The sequence below is a fragment of the Trachypithecus francoisi genome, unplaced genomic scaffold (assembly GCF_009764315.1).
Source record: "Trachypithecus francoisi isolate TF-2019V2 unplaced genomic scaffold, Tfra_2.0 Lachesis_group20, whole genome shotgun sequence".
Classification (NCBI taxonomy): domain Eukaryota; kingdom Metazoa; phylum Chordata; class Mammalia; order Primates; family Cercopithecidae; genus Trachypithecus; species Trachypithecus francoisi.
The window spans coordinates 60,819,187-60,835,736 of record NW_022681466.1 but is presented as its reverse complement, the minus strand read 5'-3'; the positions used below and the strand labels follow the sequence as shown (position 1 = coordinate 60,835,736).

The 16,550-nt window shown below is 47.4% G+C and overlaps 1 protein-coding gene across 1 annotated transcript; it reads left to right on the top strand.

Moving 5' to 3' along the window:
* Positions 1-4,249: 4,249 nt before the first annotated feature.
* On the top strand, positions 4,250-16,335 carry LOC117067684 (protein shisa-6). Its single transcript, XM_033184528.1, has 3 exons — positions 4,250-4,300; positions 8,060-8,212; positions 10,048-16,335. Exons 2-3 carry the CDS (start codon positions 8,071-8,073, stop codon positions 10,596-10,598), a joined length of 693 nt encoding a protein of 230 aa, XP_033040419.1. The 5' UTR covers positions 4,250-4,300; positions 8,060-8,070; the 3' UTR covers positions 10,599-16,335.
* The last annotated feature ends 215 nt before the right edge of the window (positions 16,336-16,550 follow it).

Here is a 16,550-nt window from a genome sequence, read left to right as displayed (position 1 = left end):
AGCCAGGAAATGAGAAAACAATTACAAACGAAACCAAAGAAAATTAGGAGGCAGGAATTAGCAAATTCAAAAGCATAAAATAATGATTGGAAGAGTTAAAACATTATAGAACTGATATGTATAGGAGGTAATTCTGTGAAAGAGAATAATAATATGAATAAATTACTAATCCACAAAACACTGACACACAAAATTAAGAAGAAAGGGGGTCCAACTTCATATATGGAGATTTTTGTGAGTGATGTTTTAGTTTTAAGCTAATGAAGTTTAAAACGTCCAATGGATTTTTTTTAAACAAACGTTGATATTGCAAATTGAATGTAGAAATTGGAAAGCTTGAATGAATCACCACGCAAGGATCATGTTGCCAAGTACGGGAAGGCAGTATACATAACATTACATAGTTAAGAATGTGGGCCTAGCGCCAGACTGCCTGGGTTCACATCCCAGCTTCGCCTGTTAACTACGCAACATTCGGCAACATATTCAAACTCCCCAAACTTCAGTTTCCTTATCTCTTAAACTGGCAATGACAACACAATCTCCCTCCCAAAACTGTTGTTGTGCAGTTGATGAAATAACACAAGCCAAGCGTTTAGCCCTGCGCCAATAGAAGGACCCCCGAAAAGACACTACACATTTTTACTGTTGCATTCCTCCGAACATCCAAAAAACAGATGCTTCATGCTATACTGTTTCAAAGTTACAAAAAGATGGAATGTTATTCACTTGGTTTTACAAAATTATCTTAATACAAAAGCTTGACGAGGGGTTAGCACAAAAATTACAAATTTTATTTATGAATGCATATTTCATATATATATACATATATCACAAGAAAATAGAATCCAGTGTTGTAATAAAATAATAAGACACCAGAACCAAATAAGATATTTCTCAGTGATAGATGAATGGTTCAATATGAGGAAATCTATCAATCTCCCCGGTCACATTGCTAGACAATTGACAGTGTGTTGACTTGGAAATGCTGCCTTTAGTTATTGGGCTAAGGAAATGAGACATCACCAAAGATGTGTGCTCAGGGTTGTTTGCTGTAACATTATTAAACTTTTAAACAATTTAAATACTAAAAATAGGGGACCTGCTTAAATAAGTTATGCTTAAATATATTATGCTTAAATGATATAGAGGCATACAGAATAGACTATTCTATAGAAAGAATATTGTGAACCATATAAGGTGTTTCAAATAATATTTCAAAACATAAAAATATATTCAAGACACTTTCATTTATTCATTAGGTATGAAGAAGATTAAAGTAGTATATGCAGCATGATTACATAAGCAAAAACTAGATATTTTTATATGTGTGCATAAGTACATGCATGTATGAGTATTTAGGTGGTTTCATTGTTTTTACTACTATAAAAATGCCACAGCCAATTGTCTCACACAATTGTCATTTTGCACACATGTGAAGATTAAATCATGCTATTTTAATTCATTGTAAGAACTACAGTCTGTGTACAAAATGACACATATACAAGATTATTCATTGCAATACTATTTGGGTGGGGGGGTCGGGGTTGAGGGTGTCTGTAAGCACTCACATAATCATCTATGGGGGAAGGAAATAAAAGGAAATACAACAAAATGTCACAGTGGTTATTTTAGGGTTATTCTCATCCTTATACTTAACTTAAAAATGCTCTCCTTAATGCCAAGGTAGGAAAAATCTGATGTTAATGAAACATTTTAAGTGAGATTCAAACAAAAGGAAAAGCACTGTACTTGTAAATCAAGACATACATTGTTTGTGACTTCATCTGTTAAAAAAATTACAATAAAGATTTCAACTAAGGTATTTAAAGAGTTTTACATAGTGTCTGGCAAATGGTAGGCCAATAATATATATTCATTCTACTTCAGTCCCCATTTAAATGAAGATCACTGTGAATGAGTTTTAAAAAATGCCTGTGAAAGTGTTCAGCACAGAGCAAGAAGCATAATTGGTTATCAGCAATTATTAAGTGAATCTGAGTTATAAATAACCCTTTCCTGGTGACACCTAAACTCTGAGATGGAAGTCTAGAAGTGTTTCTTGCTAACTGCCACTCTCCAGAAACTCCAGATCGAATGACGTGGGTTTCTCCCATTTCTCTGTGATCCTGCCATATTGCTTAAAAGCGAACAAATACACCAAACAACAACAAAATCTCATTGGAACTAGTTTTCTTCTTGCCTCTGGAGGACAAGCAATAAAAAAATGTTTTTTAATCTCTCTGGATTCTCTCTTCTTGCTTAAATTCAGGCCCAGTGTAGAACTGTTTCAACCTTTGGCAAATAGTTTCTTCCCTGGCTTCAACGTAATCTGTCTTGGGAAGGAACAGTATCTTCATGTGAGAATTGTGGCCTACTTCCCAAACCCACCCACACTGGATAGTGTGCTTGGCTTTTTTTTTTTTTCCTGAGACAGTTTTGCTCTATCCCCCAGACTGGAGTGCAGTGGCGCAATCTCGGCTCATTGCAACCTCTGTCTCCCAGGTTCAAGTGATTCTTCTGCCTCAGCCTCCCAAGTAGCTGGGAATACAGGCACATGCCACCATGTCCGGCTAATTTTTGTATTCTTGGTAGAGACAGGGTTTCACCATGTTGGCCAGACTGGTCTCGAACTCTTTACCTTGTGATTTGTCCACCTTGGCCTCTCAAAGTGCTGGGATTACAGGCGTGAGCCACCACACCCAGCCCTGTGTGCCTGACTATTTAGAGTCCAGCCTTCACCAAGGGAATGCTGTGATGATTCCATTGGTTTGGGAAATTTTGTCTGGTGGGAATTCACAGGATTTGTCTTGGAAATTGAGAGTAGAGCTAAAAGAAATCTTGACAAAAAGATATATTGTGGGCTTGGATTTAGGAGATGGCTACAGGGAAGAAGACTTCGGGATACACGGGATATGGAGGATGAAAGGAGGAAAATGGTGACGATGGTTGAAGTTTCACATTCTAGGCCCACGGAACATCAGTACCATGGACAGAAGCCTGGACACCAGAATAAAATGAGGAGCTCACTTTGGGACTTAATGATTTGGGGCGAGGGTAGGAATTTCAAGGGAATGTCCATAAGCATAAAATCTAACCTTCCAGATCAAGATGGACCTCAGGCTAGAGTTGTAGATTTGGGAACTATTAATCTGGGCAAGCGGATGTAAACCTTGGAGTAGAGCTGAAGTCTTCACTAAGATGCCTGAGCGTTATGAAGCCCTGGTATTTAGAGAATAGAAAGGGAAATGGAATATAGTGTAGGAGCTATGGAATGACTAGCCAGAGTATAAGGCCAAGGGCAGGGAAGAAGGCTTCAATCACAAGATGTAAGGAAATGAAAATTCTAGACTGCAAGAAGGACAGGGCTGTCATCTGCGGTTAGGTAAACTAAAGCAAGGGCCCTCATGCCTCCTCTTCCCTTTGCTTTGGTTGAAATCAGATACACGCAACAATGAAAAACAAGAACATAATGTTCAGCTGAAGCAATCATAGAATGCCGGAGTGCACTGTAGTGGTCAGCCACATTTTCATTCCAACAATTGTAAAAGCTTTTGGAACGCCTTGAACTTCAGGCTTTGGCAACTGTAACTGTGTTAATTGTGTGGATTATTCCATCTAAGTGGAATATTATTAATAAAGGAAATGCTTTTGAACTATTAGGCTGTGTCATTTAAAGGCAGGACAGAGCCTAGAATCCAGGACTGCTGATCTCAGGCAGTAGACAGCTCAGGTCATCTTGCTGCATCTCAGGGTGCATCCAGACCCTCCTGTATAAAGGCCTAGGGACAAATCAAAGTCCTGTAAAGGGGAAGCACCTTAAGTCAGGGCACCCTCATTTTGGTTAAACACACCCTAATACCCACCACTCAAAGAAATCTGCTTCCCCTGCTTAATTCCCCCACCCTATGCATGCACACATGCATGCATGCCTGCCAAACACTCCCTACTCTCCATTCTTCTCCTCCTCCACCCATCCCTACAAAGCCTCTATGGCTGGTTGGCCTCCTCCAGAGATGTGGGTGGGTCACCATGGTGACAGAGGAAGCCCTGTTGCAGAAGGAGAGAGACAGAAACAGCAGGGGACGTTTCTTGGAGCCTCATACAATGACCTCTGCCTTTCTTAGAAGTGCTTCCTTTAAATCAGAGAAGCACATTAGAGGTAAAGAGAGATACTGTTATGTTGGAGAGACGGTGGAATGCCTGAACTCTTCTTTAAAAATTTCTTTTCTATGATTTTCAGGTGATCATCAATATAGCCATCCGATTTTGAGCAGTGCTACCCAGATCCCGCCACATGGTGAGAGATGATTGAGAGCACTCTGCATTTCCTCCTCATTTCGAGTAGCACCATTCTAAGGACGGATGCCTATCAGGGCTTCACACACATGGTCAATAACTCACTGAAGCTAAGGAGGTGCAAGGAGCCACGGGCCCACCCTCCTCCAGGGCCACAATGCTCTTATCTCACTTGTAGCCTATTTTCCCCTTGGTGTTTCTGTCTCTGATATCAGAATGATCCCTTGACATAAACAGAAAGGGGCTAGACCCATTTCTACTTGCCACAGACCCATTTCTACTTACCACTTGTATCACTTCTTCGAGTCACAAATTCCATATGTCCACAGCAAGGAGTGCAACACCCTCCTTTGCTCAAAGCTATCTGTGATGTCATTTACGAAGGACATGAGACTTGGTTAAACTGTATTGATCCTCCCCAAACTAATTAAGATTTGATAAAACTCAAAACTGATTTGGGCTTCAGCCTCTTGGCAGAAAAAAAAGAGGCTGAAAATTGTTGAGTGGAGGAGTGTTAGCATAGTGCCCAAGGGTTATAAAACCATGTTTCCCTCTTAGGTTATAATATCCTCCCACCAGATCACAGCTGAACAGAAAAAACCTATGTTTGGCACCTGCTCAAGACTTGATAGAACATAAGACAGCCATGTAAATTGTGAACTATCAGTCATGTTTATCTCTTTGCTGTGAAAGAGTGAAAACATCATTAAGCTTTTAGTGAGAGAGAAACTCAAAACAATGATAAATCCTACAGGCCACCTGGTAGAGAGACCTACCGCTGTCATGTACGATCAGATTTATCAGGTTGTGAGATCTAAAAAGTTAGCACTGGGAGAAACTGGGGAGATCAGTGAAAAGAGGTTGATACCAGTGGTGATGCTGACAGTGGGAAAAGAAAGGACGGTTGAGATATGAAACCTTTTGAAGAAAGAATTAGAGAAACTTCCTTACTAACTGAATATGGCTGATGAGAGCCAATGATGACATTGATTAGAAAAATGAGGGTTTTATTAACACAATTGAAGGAATCAGAAAAACTGCCAGTATGTATAGGGGATGGAGTTGTCAGTGAGTTTGGATCTGCACACCTGGAGTTTGCAAGAAAAAATATTCAACAGGCAGGAATGAAGACGTGAAGTCTGGAGGAAGGTTAGAGCTGAAGATGGGAGTGAAGCTTTGGAGGCAGTAACAGAAGCCTCAGGAGTGGGGCCACTCTGCACTGAAAGAGCAGTGCAGAAGGCAAAGGCAGGAAGCCTGGGGGATGCCCACAGTAATTAAGCAGCCAAAAGAAGAGCCAGAAAAGGCATGCAAGGAGAGCTCCCACTTGCTCAGTCACACTCTGAAAGAACAACTACTGAGCTGATTTTTCCCCAGAAGGAGCCAACACAAGCAGACTCCTGAATACAACAGTAGGAGCCATTCTTCCCTCCTTCTCTTCCTGTATTCTCTTTTCCAACCAGTGCAGGGAGATGGGAGTTGATGAGACCCGGTCCCTGCCCTTGAGCAGCTCACAATGTAGTGGGAGTAGAGTTTTCTCTGCATTGCTTTCTTGGATGTTCCCTTCTTTCCCAGGAACTGGCAGAGTGACTTTCAAGAGAGGAGGGGGCCTGAGTCTACTTAATTAGTTCTCTACAAAGAGCATTAATTGGATCCTTATTCTGGGCCAAGCACTATGAAGGAATCAAAAGAATTGGAAAGCAAAGCCCTGCTGTCAAGGAGATTGCAATATTTGGAGATCCACAATCCCAACTCAAGTCAAATTATTAGAGATCAGTTAGATACTAAACTGGGTGGAACTGACTAGAAGAGCAATACAGGCTTAAAGAACAGATACTGTAGGCTAAAAAGATGGGACATTGGCACAGCAAAACGTCTTGAGTGAGGGGGGAATTTCATAGAGAAGAGTAAAGCAGGCATTGTCATAGGAGGGAGATTGTGCAACGGTGATCTCATGAAGGCAGAAGGCAAGAGAGAGCTGGCCTTGGCTCAGGGGTATGTTCTGGAACACAGTGGCAGAACAAGAGTATCCAGAAAGATTGCATTTGGAAGTGGGTGAGCTGAGTGATGCCTTGTTGAGAGCATAATGCCAAGAGGCAGAAGGAGGTTCCTTCTTCTCCAGCATGGCCAAAGTGAAGAGGCAAGTGCTGAGAGATGAGTGGCTATTACCCCCTCTGAGGAGCAGCACTCCCAAGTTCCTGCTCACTCCACTTCCTGGCATCTGTCCCGATGCATGCCAGGGAGGCTCTTTCTGTACAGCATGTTCTGATGGGGATGTAGAGCACCCCTCATCCCCTCACATATGTCCTGAGCTGGCATGAACACCAGCTCACTGGCTGAGCTTTCCTGGCTCAGTCCCCAGTGTTGGGGGGGACAATGAAGGCAGGAAGGGATAGGGAGGCCAGGAGTCCCCGGTGCTTGGGGCTGCCCTTGGACAATGCCTAGGAGGGCTTCTCTCTCTCCCACCTCTCACACAGTCCACAGAATTCATGCTTTCCATGGTTCTGCATTCTCTTTGCCAAGAGGTGTGGCAGTCCTCCTGCACATTCGTCTAAAGTTACAGCCTGCCCCTCTCAGAACTTCTTTGGCCTTGAGGTGTCCCAAACCAAAGAGGATTGAGGAATGACACAGCGAGACTATAGCTGCCCAACTGCCTCTTTTCTAGGAATGGTACCCCAATTTCCCATGGCAGCCACTCATTGACTTCTTATTGTGGCTTCTCCTCCTCAAGTCCATGAAGCACTGAGGCATGCTGGTCTTCTTCCCCAGGATCTCCAGCTCTTTCTGTCCTCCCATCCTCACTGCCTCCCTCACCAGCCCTGCATGCCCCCTCTCCTTTCCCGTGTCACTCATCTGGCCCTGAGCTCAGCACACACTGCACTGTGCTCCCATCAGCCACCCTCTCATCTCCCTTTCACCTTTTCTTCCACTTTTCCTTCCATTCTTTTCCCCAGGTCTGGCATTGAACAACACTCCTTTCCGTCTCTTCAGATTCTTGCATCTCAATGCTCTAACTCAGGGGAAGGAAGAAGAAAGTGGGGATGACATGCTATGCATTTTTGTCTAGGTTCTTTCCTCCAGCAGCTTAGAGATGGCTAAGGGGGGCTTCAGAGAAAGGAATCAGAGTAAGATAAAATAGCTCTGTGACTCACTGTGGCTTGTCAGGTGCAGAGCTTGGAGAGGGGAAAAGGGGCTACATGAGCTGTGCAAGGATGCCATGGACGGAGCATGAGTTCGGTCTCAGTGGAGCTGAGTCCAGGACCCACTTCTTCTATGGGTACATAAATCACAGAAGTCACCCCATGTCCTCCAACTCAGATTTTTCTAAGTCTGAGAGCTAGGTTTGCCTAAAGCTATTAGGAAAAGGACAGCACTTTTATACAGAAGTAGATGATTTTTATGATGCTCCTCAGCTCCATCAGGCTTACGTTTTCAGCAGATAACCCAGAGATGTACTGGGAGAGAGAATTCCCTCCGCAGACTCAAGAGTCGAGTCTCCCATTCACAGAACGGTAAAATCTCTTGGTGGTGGCTAAAACAGCATCTGCCCCTAGGCTTATTGACAACTGTAACTGAGCATGAGGGAAACTGAGTCAACAGTATCACCAAGCTATGTCCAAGCACAGAGGAGGTCCAGGAAAGCAGATGGGGACTCGAATCAGGGGTGAGGCAGAAAGCAGGGGAATAAATCCTATAGCTGTCCCCTTTGCCTGCCACAGATATGGTCCTCATTAACACAAAACACCCCTCCCTTTTCTTGCAGAGAAGCCACGGATGAACAACATCCTGACATCAGCCACCGAGCCCTATGACCTCTCCTTCTCCCGCTCTTTCCAGAACTTGGCCCACCTGCCCCCATCCTACGAGTCTGCAGTAAAGACCAACCCCAGCAAGTATTCATCTCTGAAGAGGCTAAGTAAGTCGAATTTCCCGCAAGTTGAGGTCTGTCTCTGGGGCTCCAAGATATCTTCCTATGCCACACTCTCTTGCCCCATACCCCACAGTACAGCTGTCGAATCCCAAGAATAAAGAAGGAGTTGCAGGATGGGAGAAGAGAATAGACAAGCTCTTAGTTTTTGTTCCTTATGGACCGAGTCCATCCTTCCCATACATAGAAAGAAGGCCATGGAATCCTCAGATTCACATCTCCATAGGAGACAGCCCTCCAACTCATGCACCAGTTTAACTGCAGGAGAAAGCCTTCCCCCAGTCCCGCACACATCTGCCTTCTTCAAACCATGGGCCTTCCTTTCTGTATACCCTCTACTGGATAGAGGCTAGCAACGGCCAGAGCTTTCTCTGAGACCTTTCCCAGAGAACCACAAACCAGCTCCCTCTCCAACCCAGCCAACAGTGTCTTGAGGACCTGAGATCCTTCACCTCCCATGCATACACCCCATTTCATCAGTCCAATCCAGTTTATCCAGTGATGCCAGCTCTGCCTCTGGAGTCCGGGGAGACTCTGGGCATCAATGGGTTGAAGATACAAAAATGTCCAAAAAAAGTTCCCTAAAGGACAGCTCTTCCTCCCTGGCTTTCTGGCCTTGGACCTTCTCCTCCCATTTTCCCATGTGTCTCTTTTGATGACCACCCAATGGCAGTAGGAGCCTCAAGGGGTGAACATTTGCTTGAAAGCTTCAGGGTAATCTACCCTGACAGCAGTGCAGCCTCAGTCCACATCAGCCACTTCCATAGTGAAACGCAGAGTCTCTAGCTAGAGATGGGACTGTCTGATAACCTGAGGAATCATCCCGAGGTGATGAAATTTGGCTCAGGAGGAAGGATACCCGTCAGCGATCCCGCTGCGTCAACTGAAGAGCAGGCAGAATTCCCACACTTTTGCAGAGATCTAGAAGGCCATGTGTAGGAGGAGCAATGCAGGTTTATGTATAACCTGCAAGTTCAAGTAGGTGTCTGTGTAGCATGCAAGTTCTGGGCAAATTCAAGGGTACAGAGAGCAGTGTGAGCTTAGGAGGGCCTGCTGGATAGGGAGGAAGGTGGAGCATCTAAATGAGGCACACATCTAAGATTACTCCAACCCGCTTGCGTTACGGGCACAGGTGGAGCGTGTGTAGGCTGATTATGTGGCTGTGTGGGGACTGGAGTCCCATGCATTGGCTTTCTGTGCATTGCCTGTTACTACAGAGAAGGTGTTATGATGTTCCTAAGGTACCAGTTAAACATTTTCACAAGTCTTTCCTAGTCTGAGCTCCTTACTTTATTCTAGCAGGAGGCTGGCTCTGGACCTCAACAGAAAGCTTCTGGAGCTGCTATTTGGATGTTTTAGTAAAACAGATGGCCATTCTGTTTCAGGACCATGGTGTGGTAGATACGGCCCAGGACCAGGGGGAGTTCAGGGACTTGAGCTTGCCATCAACTTTGCCCTGAACATGCTGGGGATTCTGAGGAAGTCCCTTAACATATCCCTCCTCAAGGTGGTCCATGTACCAGACACTTTTAGCATTGCCTGGGAGCTGGTTAGAGATGCAAACTCTTGGGCCCACCTCAGACCCACTGAATTAGAATCTGCATTTAACAAGACCCCAGAGAATGGTGTGCACAGTCAGTGGGAAAATACACCCTTCACCTGTCTGAGCTTCCAAGTCCTAATACATAACTAAAGAAGTTTGACTGTATTATCCCTGAAGATTGACAGGTCTGTGATGGAGCAGGAGGGGTGCAGGGTTCTATCTGCGTCCTGGCTGCAGGGTCACCCCAGTTGCTTTCTCTCACTCTGTCTCTCCCCTGCAGCCGACAAGGAGGCTGATGAGTATTACATGAGGCGGCGGCACCTGCCTGACCTGGCTGCCCGCGGCACCCTCCCCCTCAATGTCATCCAGATGTCCCAACAGAAGCCGTTGCCACGGGAACGACCCCGCCGGCCCATCCGGGCCATGTCCCAGGACAGGGTCCTGTCCCCGGATCGAGGCCTGGCAGATGAGTTCAGCATGCCCTACGACCGCATCCTGTCCGACGAGCAGCTGCTCTCCACGGAGCGCCTGCACTCCCAGGACCCGCTGCTGTCCCCGGAGCGGACGACCTTTCCCGAGCAGTCGCTGTCCAGGGCCATCTCGCACACGGACGTCTTTGTGTCCACACCCGTGCTGGACCGCTACCGCATGAGCAAGATGCACTCTCATCCCAGTGCCTCCAATAACTCGTACGCCACCCTGGGCCAGAGCCAGACGGCAGCCAAGCGTCATGCCTTTGCCTCACGCAGACACAACACAGTGGAGCAGCTGCACTACATCCCGGGCCACCACACCTGCTACACAGCCAGCAAGACCGAAGTGACCGTGTGACCGGCGGGGCAGGGCTGGGGCTGCTGGGCGTGGCAGAGCAGAGCAGGGGCCAGGAGGGGCCGGGAGCAGAGCTTCTAGCCTTGCCACTCTCCCTTCCCTCGTCCCCTCTGTAGGAAGTGGGGGTGGGCCACCTTTGCCCAAAAAGCCATACCCCCGGGGACAGAGCCCCGATGGCCTGGTTCAATACGCTTAGATCCAGGACCAAGAGCAATCGCCCTTGCTCCTCCAGAAGAGTCAACGGGGAGTGAGGAGGGGGCCAGGCCCCATTCTCACCCCCAACCACCTTCGCCCGAACTCCCTTTCCATCCCGCGCCTCCTTCTCCCCATCCGGGGGACTCAGCTGCAGGTTCTGTCAGCAAAGAGACCCCTGCTTGACCATGGTCCGAAGCTGTCTGGGTTTGAAGGGGCCAGCGGGTCCAATCAGTGGGCTGACCGAATAGGCTACTCGGTCTCATTCATTTACCTAGAACCGCATCACAGAAATCTTCTAGTGCCTAAAAACTGCCTGCTCGCTCTCTCAGAGCCAGGGAGCTGCTGTGTCCATAAGCACAATAATGATTTTTTTCTTGCCTGCTGGAACTCTCTGGTCCCCACTGAGTGGCCCTTCCTTTGCTGACCCCTGAGGGCCCAACCCTGGCCCTGCGCCCCCTCCCCTCAACCCCAGGACCCAGAGGGGTTCCCTTCCTTCAGCTGCCTCCCCATTGGTGGAAACTCCGCCCCCTTCCAGCTGACTGCCCGCCCATAAGGACCCTGGGCCTGTCGTTTTGGGGGGCTGTGCTCCTCCCCTGGCCCTGAGGATTTCACCCTTGAGTTCTCTGGGGTTTTGGCTGTAGCCGTCCCAGAGGGGAGTAGCGATGGGGTGCTGGCCCTCCCAGACACCCGATCATCTCCACACTCCCTCCAGGCTTCTAGACCTGACCATGACTGCCACTCAGGCCGCCTTCTCCATCCCTGCTCTGCTCCCAGGAGGCACCTGCGGTGGCCAGAGAGCCAGGGTGGGGAGGGCCACTGTGATGTGCAGGGTCTCGGGCTCAACATTCGCATCCTGCAGGGCTCCACCTGTTCACACATGCACCTCTGGCAGGACCCAGGCAGAGGTTTCTAGAGAGCAGCTCTTCAGCCCCCAGACAAGGAGGATGAGAGGTGGTTGTCCTGCACCCTGTCCGTCTCTCCTTCCTTCTCCATCTCTGTCTACCTGCTCAGTTCAGAGCTCACTCCTACTGCCTGTCTCCCCTTCCCCCACATCCTCCCTGCAACTTCATTCCTCCTGGCTGTTCCTTCTTCAGATCTGTGCCTCCTCTGGATCAAAAGGACAAAGACCTATTAGCAAAAGCAAACAATGGTCCTCCAGGCGACTGGCCTAGGGGCTAACTGGGCAGGTACCCACAGCATCGTCCCTTTCTGCAGGCACTGGGGCACCTGGTAGACCATGGTCCTCAGCTTTGTTGGGGGGGCCACTACTGCCCGCCCACCTCAGCCTCTTCCCCACCTCCAGCCTGGGGGTGGGCATGATGTGACTTCCTCCTGGGGAGCTGACAGTGAATTCAGCAGCATCCGCTCCCCCAAGACCAGAGAGCCTGGTGGGGGAAAGAAGGGGTTCCCTCATTCTCAGGGCCAGGGCACCCACTGGGTTGGGGCTAGGGGAATCAACTCCAGACTACTGGGTGAAGGTGTGATCCGTAAAACAGTCAGATCCAACAGCAGTACCCTTATAAAAGGGGTTTTACCTGCCCTCAATTCTGCCCTCATGGCCCTTTAAAAAGGCAAGTGTAGAAGGAGAATTTCTCGGTGTCAGCCCTGGAGATTTTTAATCTAACCAAGTCCACAAACCACAGAGAAAGCAATGGACTGTTTCACTGATTTCAAGAGTTCCAAAGCTCTCATCTCCATCTCCCCTCCCCAGGGTGTGCTTCCCAACAGGAACAGGAAACCATCACATGGGTCTTAGGGGGATGGAGGTTGGGGGTTGTGAAAGCCACCCTCAGCCCCACACTGGGGACGCATTCCTGGTAACCCTTGGTAGGCCAAGGACTACCCTCTCCGCTTTCCTCCCCACAGACACATAAACCTTCTTAAGGGCTGGTCCCCAGGGGTTTATAAGAGTTTGTTCCAGAAGGTGAGGCTAAGAGGGTTGGAAAGGAAGAAGTAAGTCTGAATACAGCAGGTGGTTCCCAGCTGGGCCCGAGCCCAGCACCTTTGAATCCTCTAATCTGTGGCCGTCCCTTGAAGGCAGGATGCTGGTGGTGAGGGGAAAGGACCTGAGTGGCTGAGAATGCCCCTCCCTGGTGTCTACATGCAGGTACACACCAAACCAGAAAGCTGATCCCATCTCCAGTGTCAAAGCTTCTCAGCACCAAGTTCTGCAGCCCGCAGGGTGACACTTTTCCCGACTTCTCCCCAAGCCCTGTCTCTGACAGGGTTTCTGTCTGTCTCAGGGGTTGTTGACGGGTTGATTCCAAGACATTTCTCATCCCAGCCTTACCATTGTCTGGGTGAAAGTCTCTAATGTCAGTTGGGTTGGAAAATTCTACTGCAATGGTTACTTCTTTTCAAGGATTTCTTCTGCTTCACCTTTGGGTCTAGAAGCAAACAATGGAGGGAGGGAGAGAGGGAGGATAGGAGGGAAGGAGGGAAGAAAAAAGAAATAGAGATAGGTCTACAAACTTGCTCCAATTCAGTCCCTCATTTCAAAATCCCAAAAACTATGTCATAACTGGGACACAGAGGTATCCCATTTATTCAGCTGTCCCATCCATCTTTATGGAACAAGCAAAGCCACATCACTAGGCAAGTTCACGTAGCAGATAAAAGAGGCTTCTGGGGCTAGAACCTAGATGCCATGATTTCTAGCCCAAGCAGGCTGGTGGCCTCTATCATACATAGAAGTACCATCTACCCCTACAGTAAAAGCCTCCTCCACCTCACAAAGGAAGTGTAAATCCCAAGATTTCCCTCTCCTTGTTTTATTAATTCTTTCACATCTCTATTGCTCTAACAGGAATGCACTGGAATCTGCACAGGTTCCCTCCTGCCCTGAAAGTTCTGCCTGGTCTCCTTGGCCTCTGATGGCATTGAAGCTCTCACAATCCCTCCTGCACCTCCACCTTCCCTGTCTTGCTCCAGGCTCCTGGCTCCTGGCTCCATGCCTTCCTGAATCAAAAAGCCTTTGCCAAGAATTCCTTCACCTCCTAACCGGGCTTCTGCCCTCAGGGCTCCCCAGTGTCTTGGGAGTGTCTTGGGCCACGCATCTGCCTCTTAGAAAGTTCCAACCTTGCCCCCAATTCACATTTCTCCTCCCCTCTTTCCACTCTCACTTCCAGAAACTCCTGATTTCCGGAAAAACCCAGATTTCCATGCCAGGTCACTCATTCCTTCCTCTCATCTCCCTCTTCCTCCTTCTATCTTCCTCCATTCCTAATTTCTTTTCCCTGGTCTTCCTATAATCTCCAGCTCAAAAAATCACAGCTCTCAATGAAAACAATGAAAGAATAAGACATTCTTCAGGTCTTCTATTTGCCTCATTGGTGTATCCTTTATCTCCTGCCCCTGTGAGTTGATACCCCAGTGCACGGAGCCAAGGGCTTTCCCCGTCTGAGCTCTGGGAGAAAGGGAATGGAGCTCTGGGTTTGAGATGTCATGGCCTGTCATGGTCAGTTTGGTTCCTGACGCTAGCAAGTCCCCTGAAGCTCCCAACCCAGCCTGATGTTAGCCCAGAAGCTCCTGCTCTGGCCAAAGACTCCTATCCTTGAGGGTTCTCAGCCACTGCTCCAAAACACCTGCCCCCTTCCTGCTTGTGTATGTCACCTATCCGCCTTTGTCCACAAAGACTTGAGGGCCTCCTGAGTCTCCAAGCATGAAGGAATATCCACGCCAACATCCCTGCCATCAAACTCAGTCCATTTTCTTCAGCGATACCTTGTCTGTCACCAGCCTCCACCCTCATATTCCTTCCACAAGCAACTGTGCACCTAACCCAAGTTAAAAATGAAAGGGCTGCCAATCACTTGGACTCCAGAAGAGGCCTGCCCTGAGAAAAGCTGGCATGTTACCTCCCACATACATTTCCTGTCATCCTCTCCAAATCTGGGAAATTTTGCTCTGGAGTATTTTCAAGAAAGCGCATTGTGTTTTAATGAAGTATTTTTCAGGGTTCAAATGTTATTTTTTATAAATGCAGCATTTTAATGGCAAATTCAATATGAAGGACATGTCTTCCTGGGCTCTATATTTGATTTTGGAAGGCAGCATACTCTAGGAGAAAAAAAAGCACAGGGCTGAGGCTCTGGAGACACAGCTTCCAGCCCTGGCTTTGTCTCCGAGGGGGAGTCATGTTCCCCACTCAGTGCCTCAGTTTCCCCATCTGTAAAATGAGGGGCTTTGACTAGATGAGCTCTGAAGTTTCATCCAGCTCTTACATTATAGGGCTTTCATTCCCTGCCAGCACCTGCTATCCCCGTTCCTCCCCACCTCCACCGAACTGCACACATCCCACAACGCCTGCCCCACAGTGATGTCCTCAGATGTCCTGGACCGCACTCCTCATTAGAGCCTGGGGTGGACCTGATGGGCTTGGCCACCCAGGGATGCCCTCGTACCTGAAGTTTAAGGGCCTAACCATTCAATAGGTCACCAACTGTGTGCCGTGGAAGCCCTCTTGTAGAGACACACCTAAACCATCCTAAGTGGCTGTGGAATTCTGGGGAATTCTGAGTTTGGAGTTTCCATTTTGGATACGGTCCTTATAGCTGGAGGGAGGCGGTTCCAATTTCAGAGAGGGAGCTGGCTGGAGAGAAAGGTCTGGAGGTTTGCCCACAAAGGCATGAAGTTTGTACTTGAGGGCAGCTGGGAAATTCATTTCAAGCTGCAGAGGGACATGTGCATAGGCTCTTGTGTGGTAATGAACGTCATGATATCCCACTCTGGAATGTGCATCCTGAAGACCAAGTCTGGACACTGAGGCTCCATTTCAACTGGAGGAGAAGGCATCACTCACTATTTGGGCTCCTAGGAAGGGGCACTCACCCCCTCCTAGTACCTTTCTAGCCCTTCCTCATGACATTACCGTCCTCCCGGTGAAGGCTTATGAAGCAAGAATGGAGAGTCCAAGTTTGTTATCATCAAACCCATCTTGTAAATCAGGAAACACATTAACCTTCCATCAGTCAGAGAAATGCTGTGGCTGTGTGTTTCCTTAATGCTCTCCCTCCTGAGGGAGGAGAAGACCCTGCTCAACTTTGCTGCCCACCCTGCAGTGACCCCTGAATGCCACGCCATGGGAGGACTCGTTCATTGGCTTCATAGTGGCAAATATTCCTCTAGTTCTATAACTCAACTAGACATTTTGTAGTAAAGAATTCTTGAAATTCTCTAATAAAAAGCAATTCTTACTGTAATATTTTTAGTTTGGGGACACAATTTCCTAAGGGGGGATTAATGAACATTTTTATGCATTAGCCCAATTTATGAATTTCATGTTTATTATATGGTAGCACTGATGAAAAGTACCTTTCTATCTGTATCTTTGCAGTTTCTTCGTTACTCATACGTAAGCTTCATGGTGAGCAGTGCTCTAGTAACTGCTTCTCTGTACAAATCTCATCGTTCTACTTACCTGTCAAAGCACATTCTACATGTACTGTAAACAAATACACTTTAGTAAGATTTAGTCTTAAGGATTTTTCCACTTTTGTCAGTAACAGATATTTATGGATTAAAAAATAAAGCCGTTTCAACATAACGTGTGTCTCCTTAAGTAGCCAGGTGCTGACTTTTACAGAGTCAAAACCAAAAGTAATTAAAAAGCAAGAAAGAGTGCAGAAGGTCATTGGAGTTGGGGGCAGAAGCAAAGATTAACTGCAAATAGGAGCTAGAGAACTGTGAGGGTGAAAAGAGTGTTTTAAATACTGGATTGTGCTGATGGTTGTACAACTGCATAAATTTACTAAAAATCAC